Source organism: Fringilla coelebs, assembly GCF_963513975.1.
Source record: "Fringilla coelebs genome assembly, chromosome: 4".
In the NCBI taxonomy this organism is placed as follows: Eukaryota; Metazoa; Chordata; class Aves; order Passeriformes; family Fringillidae; genus Fringilla; species Fringilla coelebs.
The window spans coordinates 25,448,979-25,475,359 of NC_140032.1; the positions used below are offsets into that span (position 1 = coordinate 25,448,979).

Below are 26,381 nucleotides of genomic sequence, written 5' to 3' on the forward strand. Positions count from 1 at the left end.
AACATTGGCCATTGGTGCCAAAACTCTATCAAATTAAATGCATAGTATAAATATTCACTTAGGTAGTAAAAAATATCAGCATTTTCTAAACACTGAATAAAAACCGATGTACTAGTAGGGAGCGAAGACTGAGTAACTGAAACATCCTGTGAACTATAAATGCCAGACAGATTTGGATTAAGGGTCCATTTGAATATTGGACCCTCAATATAACAAATACTGAGACATATCATAAATCAACAAGTGTTCTTTTTCAAAGATATTTCTGTAAATTTAGTGTTCAGACCATAAACTGCAGTTGTTTATAAAACTTTAATGTAGGGAAATGTAAATTATAGCACTATTATGCTTAAGAAAATTTAGTAAAAATATTCAATTTTTAAAATATAGGAATGACTATGAGATTATGAGATTCTTAAGTACATTCTATAGCAATTTAAACTGTAATTAAAGGTATCATAACACAACTCTTCTTGTTCAGACAAAGAGACCAAGTGTTTGTAGTGGCCAACAATGGGAAATACAAAAGATACTGTGAAGATGCACGAGCCATTAAGAGTTTTTTCTGTGATTAAAGTGTGAACATAGATTATATATTAATACTGGGCCTATGAATATGCAAATTTCCATATTCATCCTTCTTGGAAAATCTGAACTATACGGCAATTGCTTTCAATTCTACCACTCTAAAGCCATCACTGGGCAGGTGAACTAACATGACTTTCCTGTTTAAAGAGACCATCACCTTTTTTTCTGAATATTTCACAAGCCAAAAGACTCCTATATACCATCTTCCTAAGGAAGAAAAACAATTCAAAGGGAAATATGTATCTGTAGTAAAATGATGACTCATCCTCATTTCCCACCCACAGTAACAGTTCTGGATTCTGTTTTTAAATATCAAATTGGCTAAAGTAATACATCCTCTGTGGAGGCAGTACTGGTCATTGCTTTTAACAGCCTTCAACATCCTCATGTCCAAATGACATAGGAATTCCACCCCCGAGAGCCCGTCTCTCTCCTTAGCAGGATCAACTGAAAATCACTTTTCCAATGTTTGGCAGGAAGACATTTCCTACCTGCAATGCCCAGACGAGGAAACTTCAAGAGGAAACCTTTCCTTTTGAATCCAGCAATGCTCAAACCCTGATGATAAAGACATTGTATGAAGCCAGAAATACAGAAAAGAATTACCTCCAACCTGAAAAATGTTTTGAATCTCAGGTAGGCCTGCAGTGATGTATGGAAAAGTAGCTACTACAAAGAATTACAAAAGAGAAGCCTTATTACTGTGAGCAGAGTCTCATCCCTCTTGACCCTGTCAGTGGGACTCAGACCCTGTTGTCAGCAGGAAAATTGTCCTCATCTGCACATGCCATACGCCTACCCTTCTGAACCTCTTTCCTTGACTAAGAAAAGGAACAGAGAAAGAACAAGGAAGAACAGTTTACAGGTCTTAGATCTCCCATGGCTCTCCTCACACAGCCCAAGCGAGGCTGATGTGCCATAAGCACAATCTGCAGGCAGAGCAAGATTAGTCACTGAGAAGGGGGATAAGAATTTTACAGATTTTTTTTTCCCCTTAAAATACCATGAGGCTTTCACAGTGTTTTCAGAATCAACACATTACTGGTGAACAGGACCCATCTATGGTAAAAAGGGCTGTATCATTTGGTCTGCTCCAGTTTTAGCCAATCTCCTGTCTCCAAGGGCCATATGACATTTCTGCTAAAGCCTTCATTACCCCTCTGGCTTTCTCAGCGAGGCTCACTAGTAAGTAAAATCAAAAGTTTATTTACTGCCTTTTCACAGGCATCCTGACATCCAAAAGACAACTGTGTCTGCTCCCTGTGACAACATTTAAACATTTTGCCCAGGAGTGCCACCAAAACTCTTCCATACCACACAGGGAATATCTCGGTGCCTCATAGCAGGACAGTCAATTCAGTGAAACTGCTCTTGTGCAAAGATAAACAGTGAATGCAGGGATGCTTTTCCATCATCGTGGAAGTCACAGTACAGATCCATCTTCTGAGGGAAGAATGTTTCAAATTACCGTCTCAGGCAGATAAGACCCTTCCTTTTAAGCAGAAACCAACCTCCCTGGAGCACCCCAGCTAGCCTAGTTCATGTCTGGCCTCATCACAATTCATCTCTCTCAGTTCCTGATGGAAATAGAGGATGATAACTGAGTGCAGTCTGAGTGAGGTTTCTATTCCCAAATATTTTAGCCCTTGAGGGGACTAACAGCAGTTTAGACTGGGTACTAGGCCTTTCCCAGTGCCTACTGCACTAATTAATACTCAGTAATTTTAAAAATGGTTTTATCTCTAATAATAAATGGAGAATTAAAGAATGCTTTTTCTCATTTAACCGGATCTCTGTCTTGAATGTCTGTTCAACATTTCCTCAGAATGTTCACTCAAGATAACTTTCTACTGCTCATTCAGTCTGTAGTTAATGTATAGGACATACACAATATTTTCCTTTTTATTTATAACATTAGAAATATTTAATTATGTTGCAGAGAAATCAAGTGCATTATCACAAATACCAGTGAGAAACCTATGAACTAAATATAAGTCACTCAGATCCATGTAACTTGATTCTGGGATCACTGCCACCACCAATCTGTCCCTCATACCATTGTTTCCTTTCCTCCCACCAGTTTTCAGCGCAGATTATCAACTGAATGAAAAATGCCCATCACAACAAGACATCCTTCAGCCTCCAGCTGCAAACTCCCACCACCTGTCTTGGAGAAAAACTTGGTCATAATCTTGTGTGTTCCGTCAGATGATCCCACCCACCTGTGTGAAATATTAACCAACTAAGAGTAAAATAAAGATAATTTTTCAGTTTTGTTTCATCTGGCAACAAACAGAGCATTAGAATTGCTGTTGGTGACTGAAATGAAGCAGAAATAAGAGATCACTGGAAAAAGGAGGGCAGATCTATTCCTTTCCTCCATTTGAACTGCTTTTGTAAAAAATTCATGACATGAACCAATGCAAAAGCATTTTCTACAGTCTGGAGACTGTTCTACCACTCCCTGTGAGTCAGTCTCCCCCTCCAGCACATTCATGAGGCAAGTGGACATCCACTGAGCTTTTTTAGGAACAGAAGCACAGTAATTCCAATTCCTGGCTTTGTATTTTTCAGCCGCGGAATTGCACATTAGTTTCTATCTTCTGTATCTATTACACTTACTAAAAATACAGTATTATTTCATAAACATGAAAGATCACATTTAAGGTATAAGTGAGAGAAACTACAATGAATTCTACAAAAATAATTATAGTAACAGAAATATATATTTGCACTAGTTCTCAGCTATTTGGAAACAGCAGACAGAAATTATGACTGATACAATTAAATGAAACATTATCTTACTTTAGGCAGATAGATACTTAAATCCAGACCCCTCCTGTTCTCTTTTGATTGTAAGGTGTTCACAAATTACAAAGCACAGTTCATATATCAATTTTAAACAAATGTCTTACTACCGTACCAAATAAAGAACAGAAAGTCATAAAAATACTGTTGGAGGTGATTCTCCTTCAAAGTCTAACACAATCCTATATCTCTGAATGCCAGAAAAGTGGATAAGGTTAAAATCTTTGAAGCACATCAACATGTGAATACAAAACACGTTACCCAGAGTTCATGCTTTGGTTGCACTGCCACTACATAAAACAGATTTATTCAGACGCAGAAGACATGCACTAAAGTTCAGTGAGGTACAATCATAGACAGAACCTTACCAAAAAATAACACACTGATCTGTACTCACTACTAAAACAGACAACTGGTAAACACTAATACAGAAATATCAAGGAAAAGTCCCTTTTTTCAAAAATACATTTCAAGATATGCCAAAGATAGGTGCAGTATAAAACAGTTTTCCCAGAATTTTTCCCCTCTCTGCCTTTACAGCAATTTCTCCTCTTATGTCCCTCTCTTTCAATGAGAAAATCTCTTACTGGAAAGGCTCTGGTTCACATCCTTAATGTTCAATTATTTGAGCTACTGAACACTCATTATTGAAATTAGTGCAAATTAAGCATGTGTTAATGGCATCAATTCATGATAGCATCACTCTTTATGACAGTACATAAGAACTCCCTTTTCTGAATTCTGGTCTAATAACAGTACTAATTAGGAATACGTTTAAGTGTGTGCTTATGCAGTGATGGTCAAAATAATATGACTCCCAAAAAATATGATCCCAGCTAAGAGTAAACAAACTTATTATCCAGGTAAGTTTGAAAAATGATTGCAGCATCTAACTCCAATTAATTATACTGTCTGTTTCTTGCCATTTTTTTTAAAGTATCACTTAGATTTCTTGGAATCAAGTGTTTACATGTAGATTAGAAAGCAAATGCATAGGACTAAAATCACACATTTATTACATGCCATGTAACAGTTCACTGCATTCTCATTCCTATTTGCACTCTCATTACTATGAGAAACTAAAATCATTTCATTGGAAACAAATGAACTACACAGAAAAGTTTGTCAACAGACAGAAGCAAGTGTATCCATAAGCCAAACAGCCATAATACTCAATAGGTTTAATACTCCACTATATTGTTCCATAAAAATTAGAGATGAAAGACTTATCCACCCCTTGCCAATTCTCAATGTTTTCAGTTCTCCAATTCAGTCATTGGAGGCTGATTGGCAACTGACAACCACATGAATAGAAAAAGCTGACTAGATGAGGCAGAGGAGAGCAGGCTGTGAAATTTGTATTTTCTCTGGTGAACTGCCAAGTTCTTTTAAGTATCCTTTGTTTAAAGGTGAATAATGAACCTCAGGAACTCACTAAATCTGGGCCTTGCATTGTACAGCAAGCTGACGGCTTTTCAAGCACACATCCAACATACTGCTGAAGCAACCTTCATCCCTCCTACAGAGGAAAGTGTTCAGCATGCTGTCAAAAAGCATCAGCCTACATTGTGGAATAAAAACTGACATGTTTCTTTTGGACTGAACATTTTATGAAAACAAGACTCTAGAAAACCAATAAATTATAGCAGATCAGTGTCGTTAATGATACCGCACTTCTACGCTCAGTCCTACAGTCAGGAGAGCTGGTGCTCAGAAAGGTCATACCACAAATAATAGCCAACCTCATCATCAGGGCTTTCAGATTCTCTCAACCACTCCTATAATACATCACCTAAATACTGAAATAAAGTTTTCATTAAAATTGGATCTTTTGTCACACCTCCTTCCACAACAACTGCACATAATCTCACACTCTCTATTAAACCGCAGGGCTGAACACTGGAGTAACATTTCCTCTGAAATGTATATTGAATATCATATCTTACAATGCCTGGTACCAACTAGACTATAAATACAGTAATCCTCTCTAAGAAATTTAGAAGAGGGAGCATATTCAACTGAAATATTGGGGGAAGAGGGGGAGCCCTTAATGTAGCATTTTCTATTCTTAGCTATTAATCATGTCTTTATCTTTAGTACTGAACATCCTTACCTACAGCCAAATACTAATCCCATTAATCCTCTTTAAAGATCTGTAAGGTCTTCTGTGTAATGCTGACTTTTACTTAATGCATGTCTTAATTTTACAGTGATTTTTGCAAGCTCACTTGAGACCAATTTGTCTTTAAGAAAGGAGGAAAGACTGCACTTTTCCATAATGAAGACAATGGATTTAGAAATAGAAATTAGATACCAAATGCTGCCAGAAAGCAATAGTCAACACCAAGAGGTCAGTCCAGAAAGACTACTTCTGAAGGATTTCTACCAAAACTCTCACTACAGAAAGGATGGGCAACTGGTCCTATGATTTTGGGGTGATGCCCATCTTGGAGAAGGTTCAGCAATGCATAAGGATTATTTTAACCCCCCCTCCATAACATGTCTTTTCCATTAGAAACAAACAAATATCAAGAAGGTAATTACCCAGCAATCCACACCACACATTCAATACATTAATACCACCTGGCCTTGGCTCAGCGAGCAGCATGTGCAGTAACAAACCAGATGCACAAAACCACACTGTGTGCAAAGGGGACCAGATCACACACTGCACTCTTAGGACTGGGGTTTAACACAGTGACTTTGAGCACAACGACTACAGCACTGTTACAGGCCTTCCAAATTCTGCAGACACAAATGCTTCCAAATGTGGGGTATGACTTTTTCTCCAACACTGAGTATGTGAAGATCATTATGCTTTTAATGGCCAGGATCTGGGCCAACACCAGTCTGCTTTCCATGAACTGAGCAGGCAATGGCAGCTGGATAAGAATTTCTGAAAGTTGTAGACCTCTTGGACAATTTTGGGGAACTCACAACAATGAAGTAACAGGAAATGGAAATGGAGCACAGATATAAACGTAATCTAAGGTTGAAAGCCAAAAGTCTCTATTCATGGTCAGGATAAGACAAGCTCAGAATTATCCTTGGGTGTTTTGATACATCCATTCCTTGCTGCTCTTGTATCTGCATTCTGTATAAATCTGAATTGATTAATTATCATCTAATCACACTTTTTAACATACTGGAGAGAACAAATGGCTGACTGAAAAGAGAAATGTTACATTTCAGCTTTTTAAAATTAGGGATTAATAAAATCATCACCTTATGGATGAAATGGATGAGAGTAACTAATCCCATTTAATTAAGGCTTTCTTTGCAAAGGTGTAAGAGATGCTACAAAATCCTTCTGCATTGTCATTTAGGATTAAAATTGAGAGCTTATGTAGGTTGGTTCATTTAAATAGCATAGCCTGTGATTCTGCATTTTCTTAGAGCTGGAAAAAAAAAAAAAAGTATGTGTGTTAAGGAAAGACAGATCTTAGGGATATTTATTTTAAAATGTTCTCTTCAAAATACCAGTATCAGTTCTACAGTTGATCACAAGAGGGAGACTACATCATCATATTTCCTCTCATTGTTTCAAATTTTTAAAGCATATAAACAATTTGAGTCATTTTGGACCAGCTCTAATCTTTGCTCAGTTAAAAGTATTAATGACTATTCAATTAATATTTTTTTCTGAGTTTGTCAAACCTCTGAAATTTACAGATAAAGATATCCAATCCAGTAAACAAGGTTGAACAATGCAAAGGCAGTTGGAAAGAAGATTCGAGAATAGGAGTCAATTTTTGCTATCCGGATGTGTATTCTTCCTTCTCGCCAAGATCCTGTGCGGCAGTCTTCAAAACAACAAAAGAAACTAGCACAGTCTTTTCCTTCTAGGCACTCATATCCATAATCATCATCACGTTCAGGGAGATGATTAATGCTATTCATTGGAATTAGTGTTGATCCAGGTCGAACAGCAATTGCAGGTGGTTTCTTAAGAAAAAAATAAAAAAGGGAAACATAGTTTTGTATGCTTTTATCCTCACATTAAATAATTCCATAGGCTTTCCCTGACAATATAATCACCTTAGGTACAATACACAGAAATTCTTATATTAAAGAAAACAGTTTGGGGAGCTTAGAAAATGATGAACTGCTATATGTAATTAGCACATGCAGGCAAAAGACCATGAACTACTTTCACCTGCCACAGCGAAAACTGGGTTGTGCTGGGATTTGGGAATAGTAGATAATTAGTCACACAGACAGGGTTAGCTGATCCCATCTACACAACACAGCAAACATTTTGAAGTCAGTCACTTCTTGACAACTGGGTCACAGCCAAGTCCACAAGCAGGCTATAATCACCACTAACAAAGGAATGATGGTCCTCCCATCTTCTGGAGTCCTTAGGAGACTAGATGTGTTTCTGGAAGCTACATTTTCACAAAAATAAAAAAGCTAATGGGTTTAACACAGCATTGCTGGGGAAGTTTAACAGACTGAGACATGTAAGGCCAGGCTACGCCCTCTAACCCTCAAATGTTAAATGCCTAAACAATACAGCCCCTGTTTAGAATCCAAGACATGACTCCTTCGGAGAATGCCACTCAAGTCACCAATTAATTCAGTTCTTAATTCTTACTTTTACTTTCTGCAGTCATAACAACCTTCTTGTATCTGATAAAAACTCGGGGTTAAATGGCTTAATTCTCTTCGAAAAAATCTGGGCGGTTTATTGCCTAGTACTTATAGTGTTTGCTATTCCCTTACTTATGACTTTTGCCTTTCTACTTTCCTTTTACTTACACTAACACAAGCTGCCTTTTCCCCTTTCATTTCTTCATTTCCCAAAAGTTTTATATTCATCATCCTTGTTTTCCTGATTGTTTCAAAATATATTCCCTTTCTTCATCTGTCTTTTATCTTCTCTTTCTAAATCTCACGCCTGTTTTAAATTTCATAATCCTCTTTCAACTTACCCCACCCCACATTTGGCATCTCTTCTAAAATCTTCAGACCGAAGAGAAGGGTTACATTAACACTACTCTTATATTGTGTTCTCTCTTTTCCACATTCTTCATATTTTGTCATGTAAGGACATAAAACAGCAGGAAAGGAAGCAGTGAGATAATCTAACTGGATGTTATTAACCAATTATACATGATAGACAATGAAAACACATGAAAAAATATGGAAAGTGGGAAGCCATTATTTAGCTTCTTGTTATTCTTTAAAGTCCTGTTGTCCCACTTCCTGGGAATTACTTTGGCCAGTACACAAACTTCTATACATTGTTAAGGTGACATTGTTTTCTTCAGGGCATTTTACCCAATATCCCAAGGGATGGTGTTAATACAGTGCAATATCCACCATGTTTCCAAATAGCTTTATTTAATAAATGTCTCTAACCGAGAAAGTTTCACACAGACTGCTGTTTTAAAACTGATTATACATGGTGACCTAGGGAGATAATTATCATCCTGAAGGACCTCATTATTCTTTTCAGTTATGATAAAATACTGACAATACCAAGAAACAGGAGTTACATGCTTCTATCCTAATTTGAGACATTGCAAAGAGGGGTTATTTTTACAAAACATGAAAAATACGTTCAACTTTTTTTTTTTTAAATAAGATAAAGTCTTTATTCTGCTGAAAATAAACAGGGAAAGATGCCTATTTCTGATTCACACCTACTCTACTCTGCTCACTGTTGGTTTTGCCCATGTAAGATTTATGGCATGAGTTGTTTCTACTAGTGGGGTAAAACAGGAATCCTCAACACAGAAACATGATGGGAGAAGGAAAAAATTACAGTACTGCTTTCCACTGGTCACATCACCAGCACAGACTGGAGATGGCTACTGAATTACAAGTTTGAAGAGGTGGCTTGAGAGAGGCAGACACAGTCATCCTGTAGGCTTAACTACCTATAGGAAATACACAAAATGTGTTTAAGAGGCAATGAGAGGGAAAAGAGTAGAAAAGACCAACACCTTACCAAAAAATGCCTTTATATAAATTGGAAGAAACTGAAAAAAAAAAAAAAAACAACAAAACACCACAACATGTAGATGTAGAAGTACATGCTGACTTTTTATGGATATGCCTACTGAAATTGTAGATAAAACAGCAGGTATTGTGAGATCATTTATAATACAGTCTGATAGGATCAAACTCCAATTATTCTGCAATAACACTAATACAAGTACAAAAGAAAGCCATTGTCTGTGGAGAACATGGCACAGGTGATACATTCATTTCAGGTGAAATGATGATCAGAACAAGATCCATAACTAATTAAGTTTAATCCATCCTGCTCAAACTCATTATCCTTACTAATGTGGATTTGCATAAGCCAATTCATACTACCTTTTTTGAATGATGCCAGCACATATTTTCTAAGATAAAACTGCTGTAATCATTTGAAAAATCTTGCCATTTTTTCCACAAGATCATTTACTGGTGGCTTATTGACATCAGTTCCTGGAATAGTAACCATTTATTGCATTTGCAGTAGAAATAGAAGACCTATGCAAGGCAATTTTCTCATGGAAAAAATAACTTGTAAATGAGCTTTTTGAAGGAATTAAACTTTTTTTTTGCATTACATATCCATAACTAAAAGACAAAAAGAATTAATAGAAGTCATTGACAAAAATAAAGGGGGAAAAAAGAAAAGGAAAAAAAAAGAATAAAAAGAAAAGGATTTGTAATGGTATGACTTATTAACTAATAGATGCCTTTTTATATTTATTTGGAGCAAGAAAAGTCACATCTTTTTATAAAACATCACCAGAAAAACTTTTACCAAATTAGAATCCTTGCATCTAAGTATATTACATTTAATCTTCCCTTTATTTGTGTAATGTCTTTATTTTGTATGGTCTTATAGCCATAACATGTTTTAAAAACTCTGTGCAAAAAGGTTTTTATTTCTAAGAAGTTTTTTCAACTTCTTAGAAATAAAAAAGCATTGTTTAAGAACCCAGTAAAACACAACTGTACAGTACTTTAGTATTATATTGCTAATTTTACTCTTAGTGCAAATTCCAGCTATTTAGTCAGTAAGTTTCATAGTTTCTGTCTCATCATTATTTTTCATTTAGAATTTTCATATGAACTGAAAATCTCAAAGCACTTGGCAGATTATTGCCCACATGGGTGATGTGTGAACAGATTCTGCAAAATGGCATTATTTCATTCAATAGAGCATACTTGCAAACTGCTTCAGCGTCTTGATTTGTCAGCAGCTGATCTTTAATATCTGCCTGGTTTGAATACATCCTGATGTCTTTGCCTTCTCTGTGCTGTGCATGCCAAGAGCAGACCTGCTCAGCTCCCTGCTCACCAAGCGTTGTTGAGACCTCCCTGCAGCAGCAACCTGAAATTGAATCTGCTGTGCTGACCCTGGGATGCCCCCACATCCTCTGTTACCTCTTACCCTCATAACTCAGCTGTGCCCTTGCCAAAGCCTGTGTTCTGCTCCTTCTGTTGTTCCCACATGTGTTTCTACCACTAACAGGAAGCAGGTCTGAGGTTTCCATTTTCCAGTTTTCCTGACTGTGCAGAATTCCCTGAGGATCATAGTGATGTATTAACACTTCACCACTGGCCTTGTCCTAAACACACAGCTGATCCCCTTGGAACAGCTCACCAAATGAAGCCTAAGGGCTCTCATTTCCCTGGAATCAAGCCCCAACAGCCTGGAAGTGTGCCCAAAAGAGAGAGGCTCACAGCAGTGCTGCTCAGAATGGGTGCACCAGCTCTTGCTGACATGAGCAACAGTGGATACAGTTCATAACAGGATTTCTGCACTTCCATACCAGCCATTACTTCTGTAATTTCTTATCAATTTCTGTTTCATCTCATACAGAGCTGGCGTTCAGCCTTCATCCATACAAGGCAAGTGGTATTATGGTTCGGGTACGCTCCCACATCTTTTGATGAGGTGGTTTGGAAAGGGGCTTTATAACATTTTCCTTTCTCTTACTGTCTCCAATGTTTTCTTATTTTAAAGACTACCTTTAAATATTTGTACTGACTTCCAACAATAAATTCTTGGGAAATTACAATATTCTTACTACACAAGCAGAAAGACTCTTAAAATTGAATAATACTTGATCCTAAGATGTGTAGAGGTTTACCATAAAAACATCAACTTGTAAAAGCAGAACATTAATTTAACCAGAAAGAAACACAAAGCCAATTTAGAAAAGAGTTAAGACAGAATTTCTGTAGTGGGATTCAGAATACTGGCCAATAATAAGCATTTTTTCCTCTGCAAAGCTTTGTAAGGCTAAAGTTAGATGATGCAGATCCAAAGAAATCCTCATACCTTCAGTCCATGCACATAATCTTTACTGCTACAGTTTTAGTTGTGGTCTGCCAGGTGCTGTTTTCAGAAGCACTGTGCCCTTACAGAACCATCTCCATGGGCACACACTTCATGGGCAGTTCTAGAAGCACCAAGGACATGGAATATTATATCAAACCACTCTCCACCTTAGGCTCACATGTCCTCATTCACATATGTGAAATCATCTAAACTCTTTGCTCACTAGTTGTATTTACATAAAACTAGTACAAGCCCCCAACTGCAAAAAAAAGTGAAAAAATAAATATTAGTGTTAATTAGATTTGAACATTAGCTTTTCCACTTAAGAAGCAGTCATTCAAAATTAATGCTACAATAAAAACCACTCTGTATTTCTTTTTTTTTTTTCTTGTTTGACTAAACTTACTGATGGCTTAGATTTTGCCTTCTTTTCTTTTCCTTTGACCCCTTTTCTGTTGCTGGTAAAGTAATGTAAGGTGCCATATTCCATCAAGGCAGCAAACACAAAAATAAAGCAAACTGAAACAAAAAGGTCCATTGCTGTCACATAGGAAACCTTTGGGAGTGACTTCCTAGCAATTGTACTCAGCGTTGTCATGGTCAGCACTGTTGTGATCCCTGAAAAGAAAGAAAAAAAGAGAGAAAAAGGGAAATGTACAGGTAATCAAATCATATTGTCAGCAAAAAAAGTAATCATTTTAGCTCCTTATTAATTGATGAGTCATATAAGGACTGACCCATAGGAGGGTCAGTGGGTTCACCACTGATGACAGTTATGTACATTGGTGCTATGGCAAGAATCCATCCCTATGGATGCAGCATCTTCCATGGGATTGTAGAGAAAGCAGCACATTTCCCCACCCCTTTAAATCCCTCCTATTTTCAACACACACTGAACAAACAATGACACTAAGTTTGTGAAATTTTATAAATCTGACATGAAATGTACACATAAATACAGCAGAAAAATGGATACAAATAAATGCACAAACTTTATGAGCACAAGGAAGTCCCTTAGCTAAAACTATTAATATGCTAAAAAAGGATGCATTCAGAAATAAAAGGTGCATTATTTATCAATGACTTCAAGCTTTTGGTAAACAAAAGAAAAATGCATATTTTTTCCAAGTGTCTGCTTCTGAAGAAGACATAGAAGATGAAATTTGATGACATTCATGGCTTTCTGGTCTCATTGTCTAAGTTACCAGATATGCTTTCAACACTGTGTCTTAAATAATAGAAAATGTTTCCCTTGATTCACTTACCTAAAAGCTAATTAAAAGAACAAACTGGCCTTAATAGCTATGTGTTCAAAATATATGCTCAACTGTACCACTCTTCATTAGTTTAGCATTTATAAGGTTTTAACACTTTCTTCTTGTATTTGATGCTTCAGGGAGATGCAAATCCATTTACACAGTAGTCCTAAATTAAGCGTAACCTTTCCTTTGAAAAGCAATACTTGAACACACAAATAATTTGTTATTTACGTGCACAAGATTATTTAAAACTAAAACAAAAACAACCAAAACAAACAAACAAACAAACAAAAAGCTAAAACTGTCTATGGCTCACAAATCAAAGCATGGAATCACTGGTCACCATGGACTGTTCCTGCAGCAGGAAGGCAGTAGTGCTTTTCCAGGAGATTTCCCAATGAAATTACATGTCTAAAGGGGCAAACAGAGAACCACAGCGTTCTTCAAAAGTGCTTCACTCCCACCAGGTACTTTTGAAAACTGATTTGGCATTCCTCTGTATAACTAAATATTTAAATATCTGTAATCACCTCAAATCTTTTGCTCTGGGAAACCACAATCTTCCAGGATCTTCCAATGGATATGACAGAAAAAGGTCCAGCCTTTTCAGGGTACCAGACCCCAGCACACCCTTCAGGTGGGAAGTGGCACCCACCATTCCCTGTACCAACTTCTGCTCAGAGAGGACAAAAAGAGACACAAATTTTTCCAGCCTTGTCTGCTATGCAAAAGGCATTGGGGGCTGTCACAGGGAGCAAACTTTGAACAGCAAAACAGCTACCTGCCATAATAAACCTGGCTTAGTTTTGGCTTTCTTGTATTAATTTCTCTTTCCATAGAATTGTGTCTATTTGACAGGTACTCTCTTTCTCCTTCTCCAGAACATTGCATGTAAGAAAAGTCATCCTACAAGCTAAGTGATGGCTTTTGAATGTTTACAAGAAAGGAGTTCAGAGTTACCTGCAAGGAGCTGTAGATGAGATATTACAAAAGTTTGCATTCCGTCTCGAGTAGATGAAGGCTAGTACTGCTGAAGTGAGAGCTTGAAAACTTCAGCTTAACTGTGACATCAAAGACAGAGTTCTAGGTTCATGGCATATAAAAAGCACTTTGTAAAAACAAAAAACTGGATACAGAACTAGAAGGATACCAATAGATACCCAGAAGGAGGCAGAATAGAAGGATGCCCAACACTTTTTTTCCTGTTATAACTATTGTATTGAAACTAATCAGAATCCACAATGATGTTCAATGAGTCAAAGAAATCTGATTAAATTTCTGCATCAAGGTCTAAAACTATCAAAAGCATTTTCCACTTATTTATTTGAGACTTTAGACTCTCTTCACTAAATTTTGCAGCACTTTCAAATAACTAAAGTTAGGGTCCAAGACTGAGATTTTCATCCCTTACCTTTTCATTAGGCTACTGAGCTGTGCTTGTTCTCGCTTACTTTCTCTCTTGACTCATTAATCTGGCAGGCTTGCTGGTGGTCCAGGTTCAGTGGGAAAGGCAGGGAGTGAAAGTGTGGGCTCATGGTAGGGTGGGAATGGTGTGTTCACAGCAATACAGCTGATGAGGAAAATTAACTCACACCTCTAAATTCCTAAGATACAACTCTCAGCTCTTGACCCTTCCCCCAAAACAGGTCAGACTGCTGTCACTAGTTCTACTATAAGCACCTATCCCTGCTAAGCTCGAAGCTGTGTCCTGTGCACTCTGTGTACCCCTTTTTCAGGCTTTACGTGGGGACTAAAACTTTTCTCCAAGGCAGCACAGGAATCCTAAACAGTCAAACTTAGCAGACTGCTGCCATGCTAAACAGGTTAACCAAGATGACACGAGCACAGAATTATCATTGTACGAGAACTTGTAACACACTTCAGAACTGTCCGTAGTAAAAGCAGGAGTTTTTGTGAGTTACAGGCTTAACTTCTTGAAGTGCAACTTTGGTTGCAAATTTTCTATCCTATCTTGGGTCTAAAAGAATAATTGAATCATTCTATTAAAAAAAAAACCAACAAAAAAAAAACCAAAACCAAAACCAAACAATCCCCTGAAACAAACAAACAAAAGCCAACCAAAAAACCAATGCCAACAACACAAAAAACCCAACAAAAAAACTAAACCAGATTTTCACCATTTTTGTCATGTAGTAATGACTTTGTTTGTTCCATGATGCTAAGTGTCAGACTTAATAATGGCCCCATGACAGTCCCTGGAGATGATTAAAAAAAAACATAAAGAAGAAAAAGCGTATTTATGTGAACAGCAGACCAACAAACTTGGATCAGGATTTCCATGCTCAGCTTTGCTTCCTTAAACTCTGCCGTGCAACTACAGCAGGATTCTCCTATTCCCAATGTTGCAGTTCAAAAGAGATAATGACCAATGGTCACAATCTGAAGGGGAATAAATTGGGTTAATTTACTCCCTGCTACTCATTTGTTTTCTTTGGTAGTACCAGATCCTTCAAGGCTGAAAAAAGACATTCTTACCCAGAGAAGTCCTTGCAGGAACTGCATCCTTATTGATCCAAAATGACACCCATGAAAGAACAACTGTGAGTATACAAGGAATGTATGTCTGAATAGTAAAATATCCCATACGTCTGCTGAGATCAAAGAATATTGTCATAATAATATAATCACCTAAAAATTAAAAAAAAGAATAAAAAATATTTGCAAGAAATATATTATGGTTTTCGGTTGTATCTTCATATGTTACTCTTGATCTAAACAGATATTGCACAAAATAAAACTCAACACTTTGCCTTACCAGACAAGGTATGAGAAATTTCAGTTGTATTTCGTAGCCCAACAAACGCAAACTGATACAATCTCCAGTATTTTGGATCTGCCACCTCAACAGAGGTTTTCTTCCATTTGTATTCGATTTCATTTCTGGGATATCCATCTAGAATGAAACAAAAAAAAAAAAAATCAAACAGCCATAGAATGTACCAAAGCATGTTTTCATACCTCTGAACTTACGTATAAGTTTAACCAGGGCTGTACATAAAGTAGATCTGAGACCATCTATAGTCCTTTTGATACACTTAAAATTTAACCACAAAATAAATGGCATCAATTTTAACCCTAGGTAAATGTACAATCTATCAAAAACTGTGTAAATACAAATGTTTAGAAAATATCTACGTGATGTTCTCAAACTCCAGTAACAAAAACTGGCTCAGCATCATCACTATTAGAACATAAATGTCATTACATTATCGTTAAATGATCAGAAAGAGCTTAAAAGCACACTTCTAAGCACATCATTTGATGGTTTAGGGAAGACCACCTGAAAGGAGGCTGTAGCAAGATGGGAGTTGGCCTCTTCTCCCATGCAGCCAGCAACAGGGGGAGAGGACATGGTCCCATGTCCACATCAGGGCAGGTTCAGGCTGGATATTTGGAAAAATTTATCCACTGAAAGGTTGTGAAGCATTGGAACGGGCTGCCCAAGGAGATGGTGGAGTCACCATCCCTGGAGGCACTGAAGAAAGGACTGGACATGGCACCTTGTGCTATGGTTTAGTTGAGAAGTTGGTGTTCAGTCATAGGTTGGACTTGATGATACCGGAGTTTCTCTCCCACATTAATGATTGCATGATTACAATAGCACAATACCCTTGGAATTTTTTTTTTAACATAGTTTGCAAAAAAAAAAAAAAAAAAAGAGCCTGAAGGTTGTGGTTTTGCTCATATAAACTAAGCCCCACTGAAAGGAAAAGAACTTCTTTTACTGATTCAGCATTTACAGGAGCAAGCTGAAGAAGACGTATCTTATTCTTCCTTTTAAGTATAAAATAGGGAACTAATTCAAAGTTGTCAAGTCCTGCAGGCATAGAAAACAAAGTTTTTCCAGGACAGTGCATTTCCATTAACTGTAATAGGCACTGTATTAGACTCCTAAGCAAAAAGGCTATTTTTAAAGTTGCAAAAAATACATGTGATTCAAGTCATTCATTAGTGTATTAAACAATGCAATAAATCTAGTCAAAATATGAATGGTCAGTTCTCTCTTTTGCCGTGAGGCTGTTAAAAGTAAACATTTGCTCTCCTGATGCCAAAATGTAAGTAAATTTAAAGCCTGAATGTAAAGGGGACAAAAAAGTGTTTTACCACGTACAGCTTGAAAACTCCAGAGGACAAGAGTGTTCATCCATAGGAAAATTGTGAAGCTGAAGATAACATTCAGCATTAATTGTCAACCTAATTAGAAAAGGAAGGGGAAGAAGAAAATAGGCTATATTCAAGAATTCAGACACTTCATACTACATAGTAAAGAACATGCACAGAAATAATTTTTTTCCAATTAATGGATATTATAAATAGTCTCCTGTGTATCAGAAAAACAACATCCAGCATTAGCAACAAAGGACAAAACAGGAATTATTATTGCATGCAACTTGAGGATCTGTGTTGTTTCAATTGGTATTTCAAATCATTTCCAAAATTTCAATTGATTTGGGGGCACTTCTCAGCTCTACAAGAAATAGGGGATAAAAATTAGGGTCTGAAGACAGGGGAAGGAGAGGAGTTTATGATAGCATGAAAAGGAAGTTTTTGTAGAACACATTTGCCAAGTCAAATTGCATTTGGCATCGTTGTATCTGGTGGCTTTACATAAGAGAAAAATTGTGGGGCACATTGGACTTGCTCTATACTCACGGAAGCCGTGGTGAAAACAGTATTTGGATAGGAAAAAGCAAACTGTGCTTCTATCTATTTAATGTCTAATGCATTCAAATAATTCACAACTTATAAACATTTGAGGACTGGTTTAGGACTCATAATTGTCTGAACTAAATCACTTTCCACTTTTGAAAATGCTATCACAAATTTCCACAGGACTTCCAAGGAATAAGTGCAAAACCCAGCTCTGCTACCTTTCACTAGTAAGCCAAAGTAAGGGGCTAGACTTCAAACTGACTTCTTTGCATTTAAAATACCTCCTCCTTTGTTGGCAACACTGTATAGAAAGGCAGAATGTCTTCTAAAATCAACTTTAAAAATTGCCATAATGCTCACATACTTGACTGTGGGCAATGGTTACATATTAGACAAGAGATAGGAAAAGACTCTTAGACATGCTGCCAGATAGTTTATAAGTCTCTGAACAAAGTATTTATTCTACACAAATTGCCACTATGACCTGACCAAAGGTTTATACGGAAAAGTGTATTTCTTAGCATACACTGTGGGAGAGAGTTCCCCACACTTTCAAGCAGAATATTTGCATTGCTATGGAGATGCTTTTCAAATTTGTCAACTATGATCTATGCATTTATTGCCTTTACTTTCCACTTTCAATTTTTGGATAGTTAAATACTCATAGAAAAAGAAAACAAGCTGAGCCTTGTGTTCCAAGCACCACAACTAGATCTGGAATCACTGATGGTGCAATGGACAGACCGTGGGCCACCCCACAGGAGATCCAGTAAGGCTGGTGAGCATTTTCACCATGTCCACCCCCTGAATTACCAACAAGGAAAGAGTGGTGATACAGGGGAACCCACAAACCTGGAGCACTGTCAGACCATATTATTGTTCCTTCAATAAGACAGAGATGAACCTCTCAAATGTTGTTTTACCTTAGGCCAAATTCAGGCCATGTCTTCACTCATACAGATGTTTGTGTGTTGCAGTGCAGGGTGAAAGCCTGTTCTCCTGTTCTGTTACCAGTTCACTGCACTTTATTTATCATACTCTGACACAGTAATTCTGACCTATTGCTCTGTGAGGGCTCACGTGATTTTTTGCTCATAATTATTTCCTTCTGTTACTTTGAATCTCTTTAGAAGAATTTTTTCATTGAAAATGAATGGACAATGGAAGGGTAAAGTCCAAGTATGACTCTGCAATTGCTAATTAGAAAAAGGAAAAAAAAATTAGCATGTCAACAGGAGGGGATCTCTAGAGACTTATGTACATCAACTGGCATAATAAACCATTTAAAAAGTGCTCTTCAGAGATGTCTGTATGCTCTCAAATGATGCATACTAAGAAAAAATTGAGTGAAGAGAATCCCAGGATCCTTGTAAAGCATTCTAATTCTTCTTACATTTGATACATGAGAAATTTATACATTGTTCATGCAACATATACTGCATATGAAGACAGCAATAATGATTAAGAAGAAAGTAATCAAAGTGCCACTTTTTGTTTTAAATAGACAAATAAATACACAAATAAAATCTTAAGAGCAAAATCATATTTATGGCATAGATTACTTCTTGATCAGCTCCTGACTTATTACAAGATTTGTTCACCATATTTAGAAAATATGACAGAGATGACCCTAAAATACTTTCTGTAGATTACAGCCTTTCAAGAACTGTTTGAAAAGTGACTCAAAAATCAGTCCAGATAGCCTTAAGCTTAAAAGCAGCACACACATCTCCCATTTGCCAAGTAGAATTATCACCAACATGTTTGTTTATGCCTATTTTGGATGAATAGATCTGTGTATTTTAATAGCTTATAAGCGTAAATATGTTAAGAAATACATGCAGGACTGGGGCCTTAGCTTTAATCAAACTTCTTATAATTCTTATTATTTGAAATCATTTAATGTTTTACTTACAGAATATAATTTGGTGGAAATTAGATTATGAAGTATTTCAACCAAAAATAATTTATCTGTAATATTAGTGACAGACCACCATGATGCTATATACTATATAGCATCCTTTTTTAAATCTTGCTTGTATCTAAATGAGATCAAAATTTGCTGTCACCTTCAGTTGTCCTTAGGCAATTATCTCTGCCTTATATTTCAATACTACGAATTTCATCTTTTTCAAGATTGAATGATCCTTTTTATTTTCGTATTTAATCAATTCCTTGCAAATTCCAATGGCCCATAACAAAAGACATGCCAGGAATTTGATTCACATTCATTGTTTTCATGTTCCTGGTCGTAACAGGAGTATGTTTTGGTTATTTTTCTACCCAAATAATCAAAACCCACCTTAGAGTGTATAGTACTCTTCCATCACTCCAGATTCGAAGCAAACGATTTGGAGTTGTAATCCAGTGAGCATCGGATTTCCTTGAGTTCCGGAAGAAAGTGTCTGGAATCCAGATTTTTCCAACCATATTGCTATTAAGCATAAGCACCTTCATTGAGCTGTTAAATTTTAGACGACTGTCATACCAAGTCTGGGCAAAAATTATATCTATAGTGTATTCCTAAAAACAGAGAAACAACCATATCTATGTTTACGTTTACCAACGTCTGCAAGCCCACTGTTTCTTGACTCGTATATAAATCGGAAGCCACCTCCTCTATTCTCTTTGGTATTACCATTTGCATAGCAGACAGCAGCCAGTGAACCCAGAATGAGAGACAAAAGATGCTCACAGATGCCACTGCCTCCTCTCCCCTGACACACACTGACTAGCTCAGGAAGAAGATATGTGATGGGAGTGTAACTTGGAGGTTCCCGCACAGTGCAATCACCTCTGGGGGCCCTGGACAGAAATTTAAGGGCAACCTTTGTACTTCAGGGTTAGACTAGGTTAAGACAGATATTGTATATTTTTAAGAACCAAACAAAGCAATCTTTCTATGTTTTCCCCCAAACTTTTCAACACACAAGTTAACATGTTTCAAGAAATTTCAGATTTTGAAGAATTCATGAATATGTGGAAATTAAACATGCCAGTTTGCAGAACTGTTACCATCTGCCTTGTACACCTACCAACATACACACAAAAGTATACATAATCATAATCAAGAAGGAAATTCCCCTAAAGAAATTCCACTTTACTTGTTAAGACTCAAGGAAGGCTTTCTGTGATAGAAAATCAAATTCCTCTGTAGAGTTATGGCCAGAAAAGAAAGGTGAAAAACAAAATAAATAGATAAAAGGTAACCCCGTTTTATGAAATAATTCTTGACACAGTAAAACTTGAGAGGGATATCAATACAGATGCACAAAAGAATTCTTCTTTTTGAAGAATCCAGCCAGTTTTTTCTGCACTTCAGACAAAGGGGTAAAGCAGCAGCTCTCCGTGTTGTCAGAGCCCTAGACCATACTCTGACCTTAATGGCAACAGCCTCACTACCCGATGGCAGATGTGATCTTTCCTGCAAGGTTGACCCATGAGGGCTTCCATGAGCAACTGGGCAGGGAAAGAGCTGGAGACCGAGCTGAAACACCTGCTGCTCATTGTTCACCTCTCAGTTATGGGCTGAAGGGGTAGGCAGAAGCGAGGAAGGGACAGAGTTCACACTCTTGCTTGAGCCAAAGGGGTTAGTACTAGTTTACTTGGTCAATAAAAACCCATAGTTCAATCAATTCAATTCTGTTTTTAAATAAAAGCTGAAGGTTTCATTGATTGGAGTGGATGTTTTGGTTCATTTTCCTTTTAAGCAATCACAGCAGCCAACTGTACAAGTTACAGATTCCTCACTAGTTTCAGCAACTGATGCCACCCATCTCTTAGGAAAGTTTGAGAGATTTGGCACTTCATCCTTGAGAAGTACCAAGGTAGATATTCCAGGACTATCTTAATCTCTCTTATCTTCCCACTTCTCCAGATGGGAGAAGTACATGTTCAGGAAACTGATATGCTAGAGGGAGGTCTCCTCTTGCTCCATGACGTATGGCAGATGAATTACCACCTGGTAATTCAGTGTTTTCCATAGGTTATGAACAAGTGATGCACGAGGCAAACAGTGGAGAGACAGAGAGAACAAAAATACCATAAAAATGCAGTTTTAAGGTGACTTTTCTAAAACTTCGTGTATTTCTTGAGAGTCACTGCCATCAGAGGAAGATTCTGAAGGTCAAAAGAAGTCCTTAACATATTTCTTCTTCTGTAAACAGAATTCCAGATACCTGTGAAAACCCTGGAACTGTTTAACCTTAAAATTCAGCTTTCTGTGCTCATTTGTAGATACAACTGAAAATGAAACTTGCCTTGCTGTAGTATAAAGGAGAGCCCAAGGGAGTGGACCAGAGAAGTGTTTTAATGGGTTTTAATGGAACAGAATAAACAAAGATTTACACACTGCCTTTACAATACAAATAGGAGAAGGAAAAAAAGAAGAGAGCAGAAGCAACAGACATGATGAAATGTACAAAAAGCAAAGACCATCTGAATTTGAAGGTGCTACTCTCAGCAGCCACTTCACAGTAGCAATGCCTGGTTTGAGAAAAAAAAAAAATTCCAGTCATTACAGTCAAATCCACCCAAGCAAGAAAACACAGCTTGTCATAGAATACCAACCACCCTAACAAGTTAGAATTAAAAAGGAAGATTATTTTGAACACAAAGAACAAGGGAATGGCCTCAGCAGACTCAGATGCTTGTATTCTTTTGCCTTTCAGTATTAAATGTGCAAGTTTGTATCATGTTGACTCCAAACAGCAGCACTGTGCCAGCTACTAAGTAGAAAAATAGTTCTGTCTCAGATTAAAGCAGCATGTATTAGAGGAGCTGTTTGGAAAACTCTTGCGGGAAAAAAAAAAAAAACAAAAAACAAAACACAAAAAAACCTCTAAGAATAAATTCTTCAGGATACAGTTATAACTGTTCAAAAATAACCCAGCACACTATAATTTAACATCAGAAAATTAACATCTTGTTTCCAAGCATCTTGCTGAAGGTCAAATGAGATCCAAGTGCTCGCCTCTTGTTACACACCTGAAGAGACTTGTCCTCCATGTATAAACTCACACTGCTACACTCAGACATGTCCCTCTCCCTCTCCCTCTGGAACCAGCCAACTACAGGCACAATCCTACATTCATCCCACCTGAAAGCCATGGGCAGCAGCGGCTCACCCTGCTCCTCAGCAGGGACCCGCGGACAGTGCTCTGATTTCACCCAAGAACGTTTGTTCCACTTCTACCATCTGCCTTGGTGACATTACTACCTACTTCTTCAGCATATCTATTCATCCTATGCTTCCCTAAGACCTCTCTGTCTTTGAGGGTACATAACACACCTTGAGGCAGCACATATTCTTCACAAAATGCTTCTTACATGTGATCACATTTTTAGCCCAAAATATTTCCTACTTCCATTTAAGAAGGGGAAATCTGGGTGCCTAAAAGTTATTAAAAATTAGGTAGAAAAAACACCATAATGTCTTTTTTAAGAGTACTTTAACAAGTACTCTTAAAAAACAAGTACATCTGAAACAAGATGAATAAAAGCCTTATCTATTGTATAAGCAAGCACAACAGCAACAAGATTTATAAAATATTCCTTTAGTGCAACAAATCTTTCTAGCCAACTACCTTGTTTTCTTTGTTTTCTTACAAAATTTAAAATTAACACTCCTATCATATCTACTTGTCTTTCATGAAACTCACCATTTAATGCCACTTTGCAAGCATAAAAATTGGTTTACTACCCTCTCTTTCAAATTAAACTAATGTCAAAATAACCATGCAGAATAAAGTGGAATCCGTCTATGGCTGCGTTAGTCACAGCTTAATTCATATTTAGCCTCACAGGGTTCAAGAACAATGGCACATATTGGCTCCTATTTGGCATTTGATTAAATTGTTGAGTACTTTTTTTTCCACAGCTGGCATGAAGTGCCCACCTGCCTAAATATTTACAGATAACTTCAATCCTCCTCCATCTCTTTCTTCTCTAAAAGATCTTAGCAAACTCCAAAGGCTGGGAACAGTGTGACTAATCAGAGATTACCATTAAAGGGCCAGGCAGGGCACAAACTGTGACTACTGACAAACAGACTCATATCCTGAGTGGAAGTCATTTAATATATTAAAGCAATATATGTTTACTTCAAACAAAGCAGGAAAAGCTACTGAAGTGGGATAAATAAAATCCTCAATATGTTTCATTGTCATGAACAGTTCAATTAAAGTCAGATTTCAAAACAGGTCAGTGGATTGCCTTTTTTTTTTTTTTTTATGGAAAGCTGTGAAAGAAAGAGAGGCAGATATCATCTAATACAATTGTTTCTCTTTATAAACTGCATCACACAAATTCCAATATAATATCAATGAGGATAGGAAAAAATGTAGCCAAAAAAAAAAAAAAAAGAATTCCTGGATATTTTTCCTGACAGTCCAACAGCTGATTTGACATTCCACAATAAAAAAATAATTGTGGAGAAGGCAAGTAACAAGTAGCTAAATTGTTGGCGGGATTATGTCAAATGCAACACATTTTGTTTGAGAACAGAAGAAAGTGACCAAGTTCTATTTTCTGAAACAGAAAATCAAGAAGAGTCCCAAAACCAAACTCAGAACTAAAAAAAACTTGTTAAAAACTTCAAACCTACAATGCAGCTAATGACCAGTGAATTTAATAGAAAAATAAATAAAAACATATTCCTGTAATTTCATCTTTGCTCAGAAGCCCACCCCAGCTTTTCTCCAGATTCAAAATTTTGTGTGAAGGTCACCTCAGTGTTCCTGAGATGGCACATTCTGAAATCTGTGTCATATGGAGCCCCTCAAAGCAGTTCAACTAACAAGTTGATATGCCTTTATTTTATCATTCTATTCTGCCTTCTAACTTCTTAAACTGGAATTCAATGTCAGTGAGGCAGGGAATTTTTCAGAAAAAAAAATTAAAAAAGGGAAACTAAAGAAAGCATTCTAGCAGCCTATATGGTTTCACAATAGGAGATGTGATTTCATACCAAACATCAATTTGGTATTCCGATGAAAAGATTTTAAAACCAAAAATGCCATAGACAAAACTAGTAACCACATGCTTTCCTAAGAGGTAAGCACAAAATAAAGCATCCAGCATTAGCTAATTTATCTTCATCTTCCCAGGGTGGTGCCAATAAACACTTGTAACCTTTGCCTTTTCCCTCACCCGAAGTTCTTTGGACATCAATAAAGGGCTATAAAGTAATTAATAAAATACTTAACCTATCTTTGATGTATAACCTCTCCTAACAAAATTTTGAAAATGTGGCTATTGTCCCTGGTAGGTTTCTTTAAAAGCCCTTTAAAGAGATTTTTTTGAGCTGCTTCAGGGCGAACGATGGTTTCAGAACTTAATCCCCACAGCTGAGACCAAAGCAAAAGTAAAATTTTTTGGTTTAGTAAACCATTTTAGTTTGGCCTCTAAAGCAATCTGAATTTACTGACCTTAGGGTGAAACCTAATAGATCCAACAAACCACGGTGCTTCTGACACATGCCTGTAACATTATATTGATGATACTGCAGCCATGGAAGAGGTGAGGGCTGCAGGAAATGCAGTGAACAGAAGTGCACAGAGTCTGCTTCCAGAGTCTTTTAATCAGTCAGATTGCTACAATTGTACCAATAATCACACTGGAGGATGCTATGAGAACATATGCTCAGGGTAAGTGGAAATATGGCAAATCATATCTACAGAAGGTGAGGGAGTACAGCAAGACCTACATAGTCACAATTCAGGAAAAAAATTTCACTCTTCACATCATAATTTGGCATCTGTGCTAATCTAGTCCTTATTTTGAACATGCAAATTGACAGATGCAAACAACAAAGGCAAGACTTATTTCAATGTTTTGTAGATTATGAACTATCATTAAAATCTTGCCTATAGTGAAAAGATTAGCTAGAAGAGTAACTAAAGCACTTCAGCAAAAATCTACGCTTTTATTTCATCAGCTTAGATTTTGGTCATTTGAAAAGAGTACAAGGAGAGGACCTAGATAAGTTATATACATAATCTATATATATTCTCATGGCAAAAATTATATAAAAAGTTTTGATTTACTTTTCAATAGAAAATTGAATATTTCAGCCAGCAGCTCTCATGAACAAACATTAAACTCAATAAAGAGCTAAAGAAGAGAGCTCAGAACAAAACAAAACAAAAACCCACAACAACAACCAAAAAACCCAACCAAACAAAAAAACCCCACCAAAATAGAAACAAACCAACCACCAAACGTGTAAATACATATATATATAAAACCACATGAATAAATGGATTAAGGATTTGGCTTAGAGATTGTCAATAGTGATTTATCTGCTCCATTGACTGTACTTTCTAAATTAAGCAGCTACATTTACCTTGCTGTAATTAGAGACACGCTAGCCAAAGCTGGACTCTCAGGCAGCTTTAACAGCAAAGACTTACATTACTCAGGCACAAGGTTTTGTAGTTTCCATTTATAAGCAAAGGGAATACTTCACCATTCAGTATGGTGCAACTGTTTTCAAAGCAAGACTAACTGCACACTTACTGTTTGGTCTTTCATGTACATGGTTTTCCTGCCATGGTTAAAAATCCCAACATTGATGGCAAACAGACTTATCTGTGGCTTGGTTTCTACTCTGCAACTCCTGTAAAATACATGATCCCACATGAAATACAGTGTACCTATTTGGTTTTCTGGGGCAGAAATCAGCTTCAAACACCAATCATCTGCTACACTATACAAGAGATATAAGAGCATGTGCAGCCATCAAGATCTTCCTAAAAGGA

The 26,381-nt window shown here is 36.9% G+C and overlaps 1 protein-coding gene across 2 annotated transcripts in view; it reads right to left on the bottom strand.

Moving 5' to 3' along the window:
• Positions 1-7,062: 7,062 nt before the first annotated feature.
• GABRG1 (gamma-aminobutyric acid type A receptor subunit gamma1) overlaps positions 7,063-26,381 on the bottom strand; it is a gene marked incomplete at both ends in the record, with an annotated part of 50,803 nt that continues 31,484 nt past the window's right edge. For both annotated transcript variants that reach the window (XM_084204498.1, XM_084204497.1), the window contains 6 exons: positions 7,063-7,341; positions 12,096-12,307; positions 15,445-15,597; positions 15,725-15,862; positions 17,081-17,163; positions 19,925-20,145. In XM_084204498.1, coding sequence (XP_084060624.1) covers positions 7,063-7,341; positions 12,096-12,307; positions 15,445-15,597; positions 15,725-15,862; positions 17,081-17,163; positions 19,925-20,145 — 1,086 coding nt within the window. The remainder of the gene's footprint in view (positions 7,342-12,095; positions 12,308-15,444; positions 15,598-15,724; positions 15,863-17,080; positions 17,164-19,924; positions 20,146-26,381) is intronic.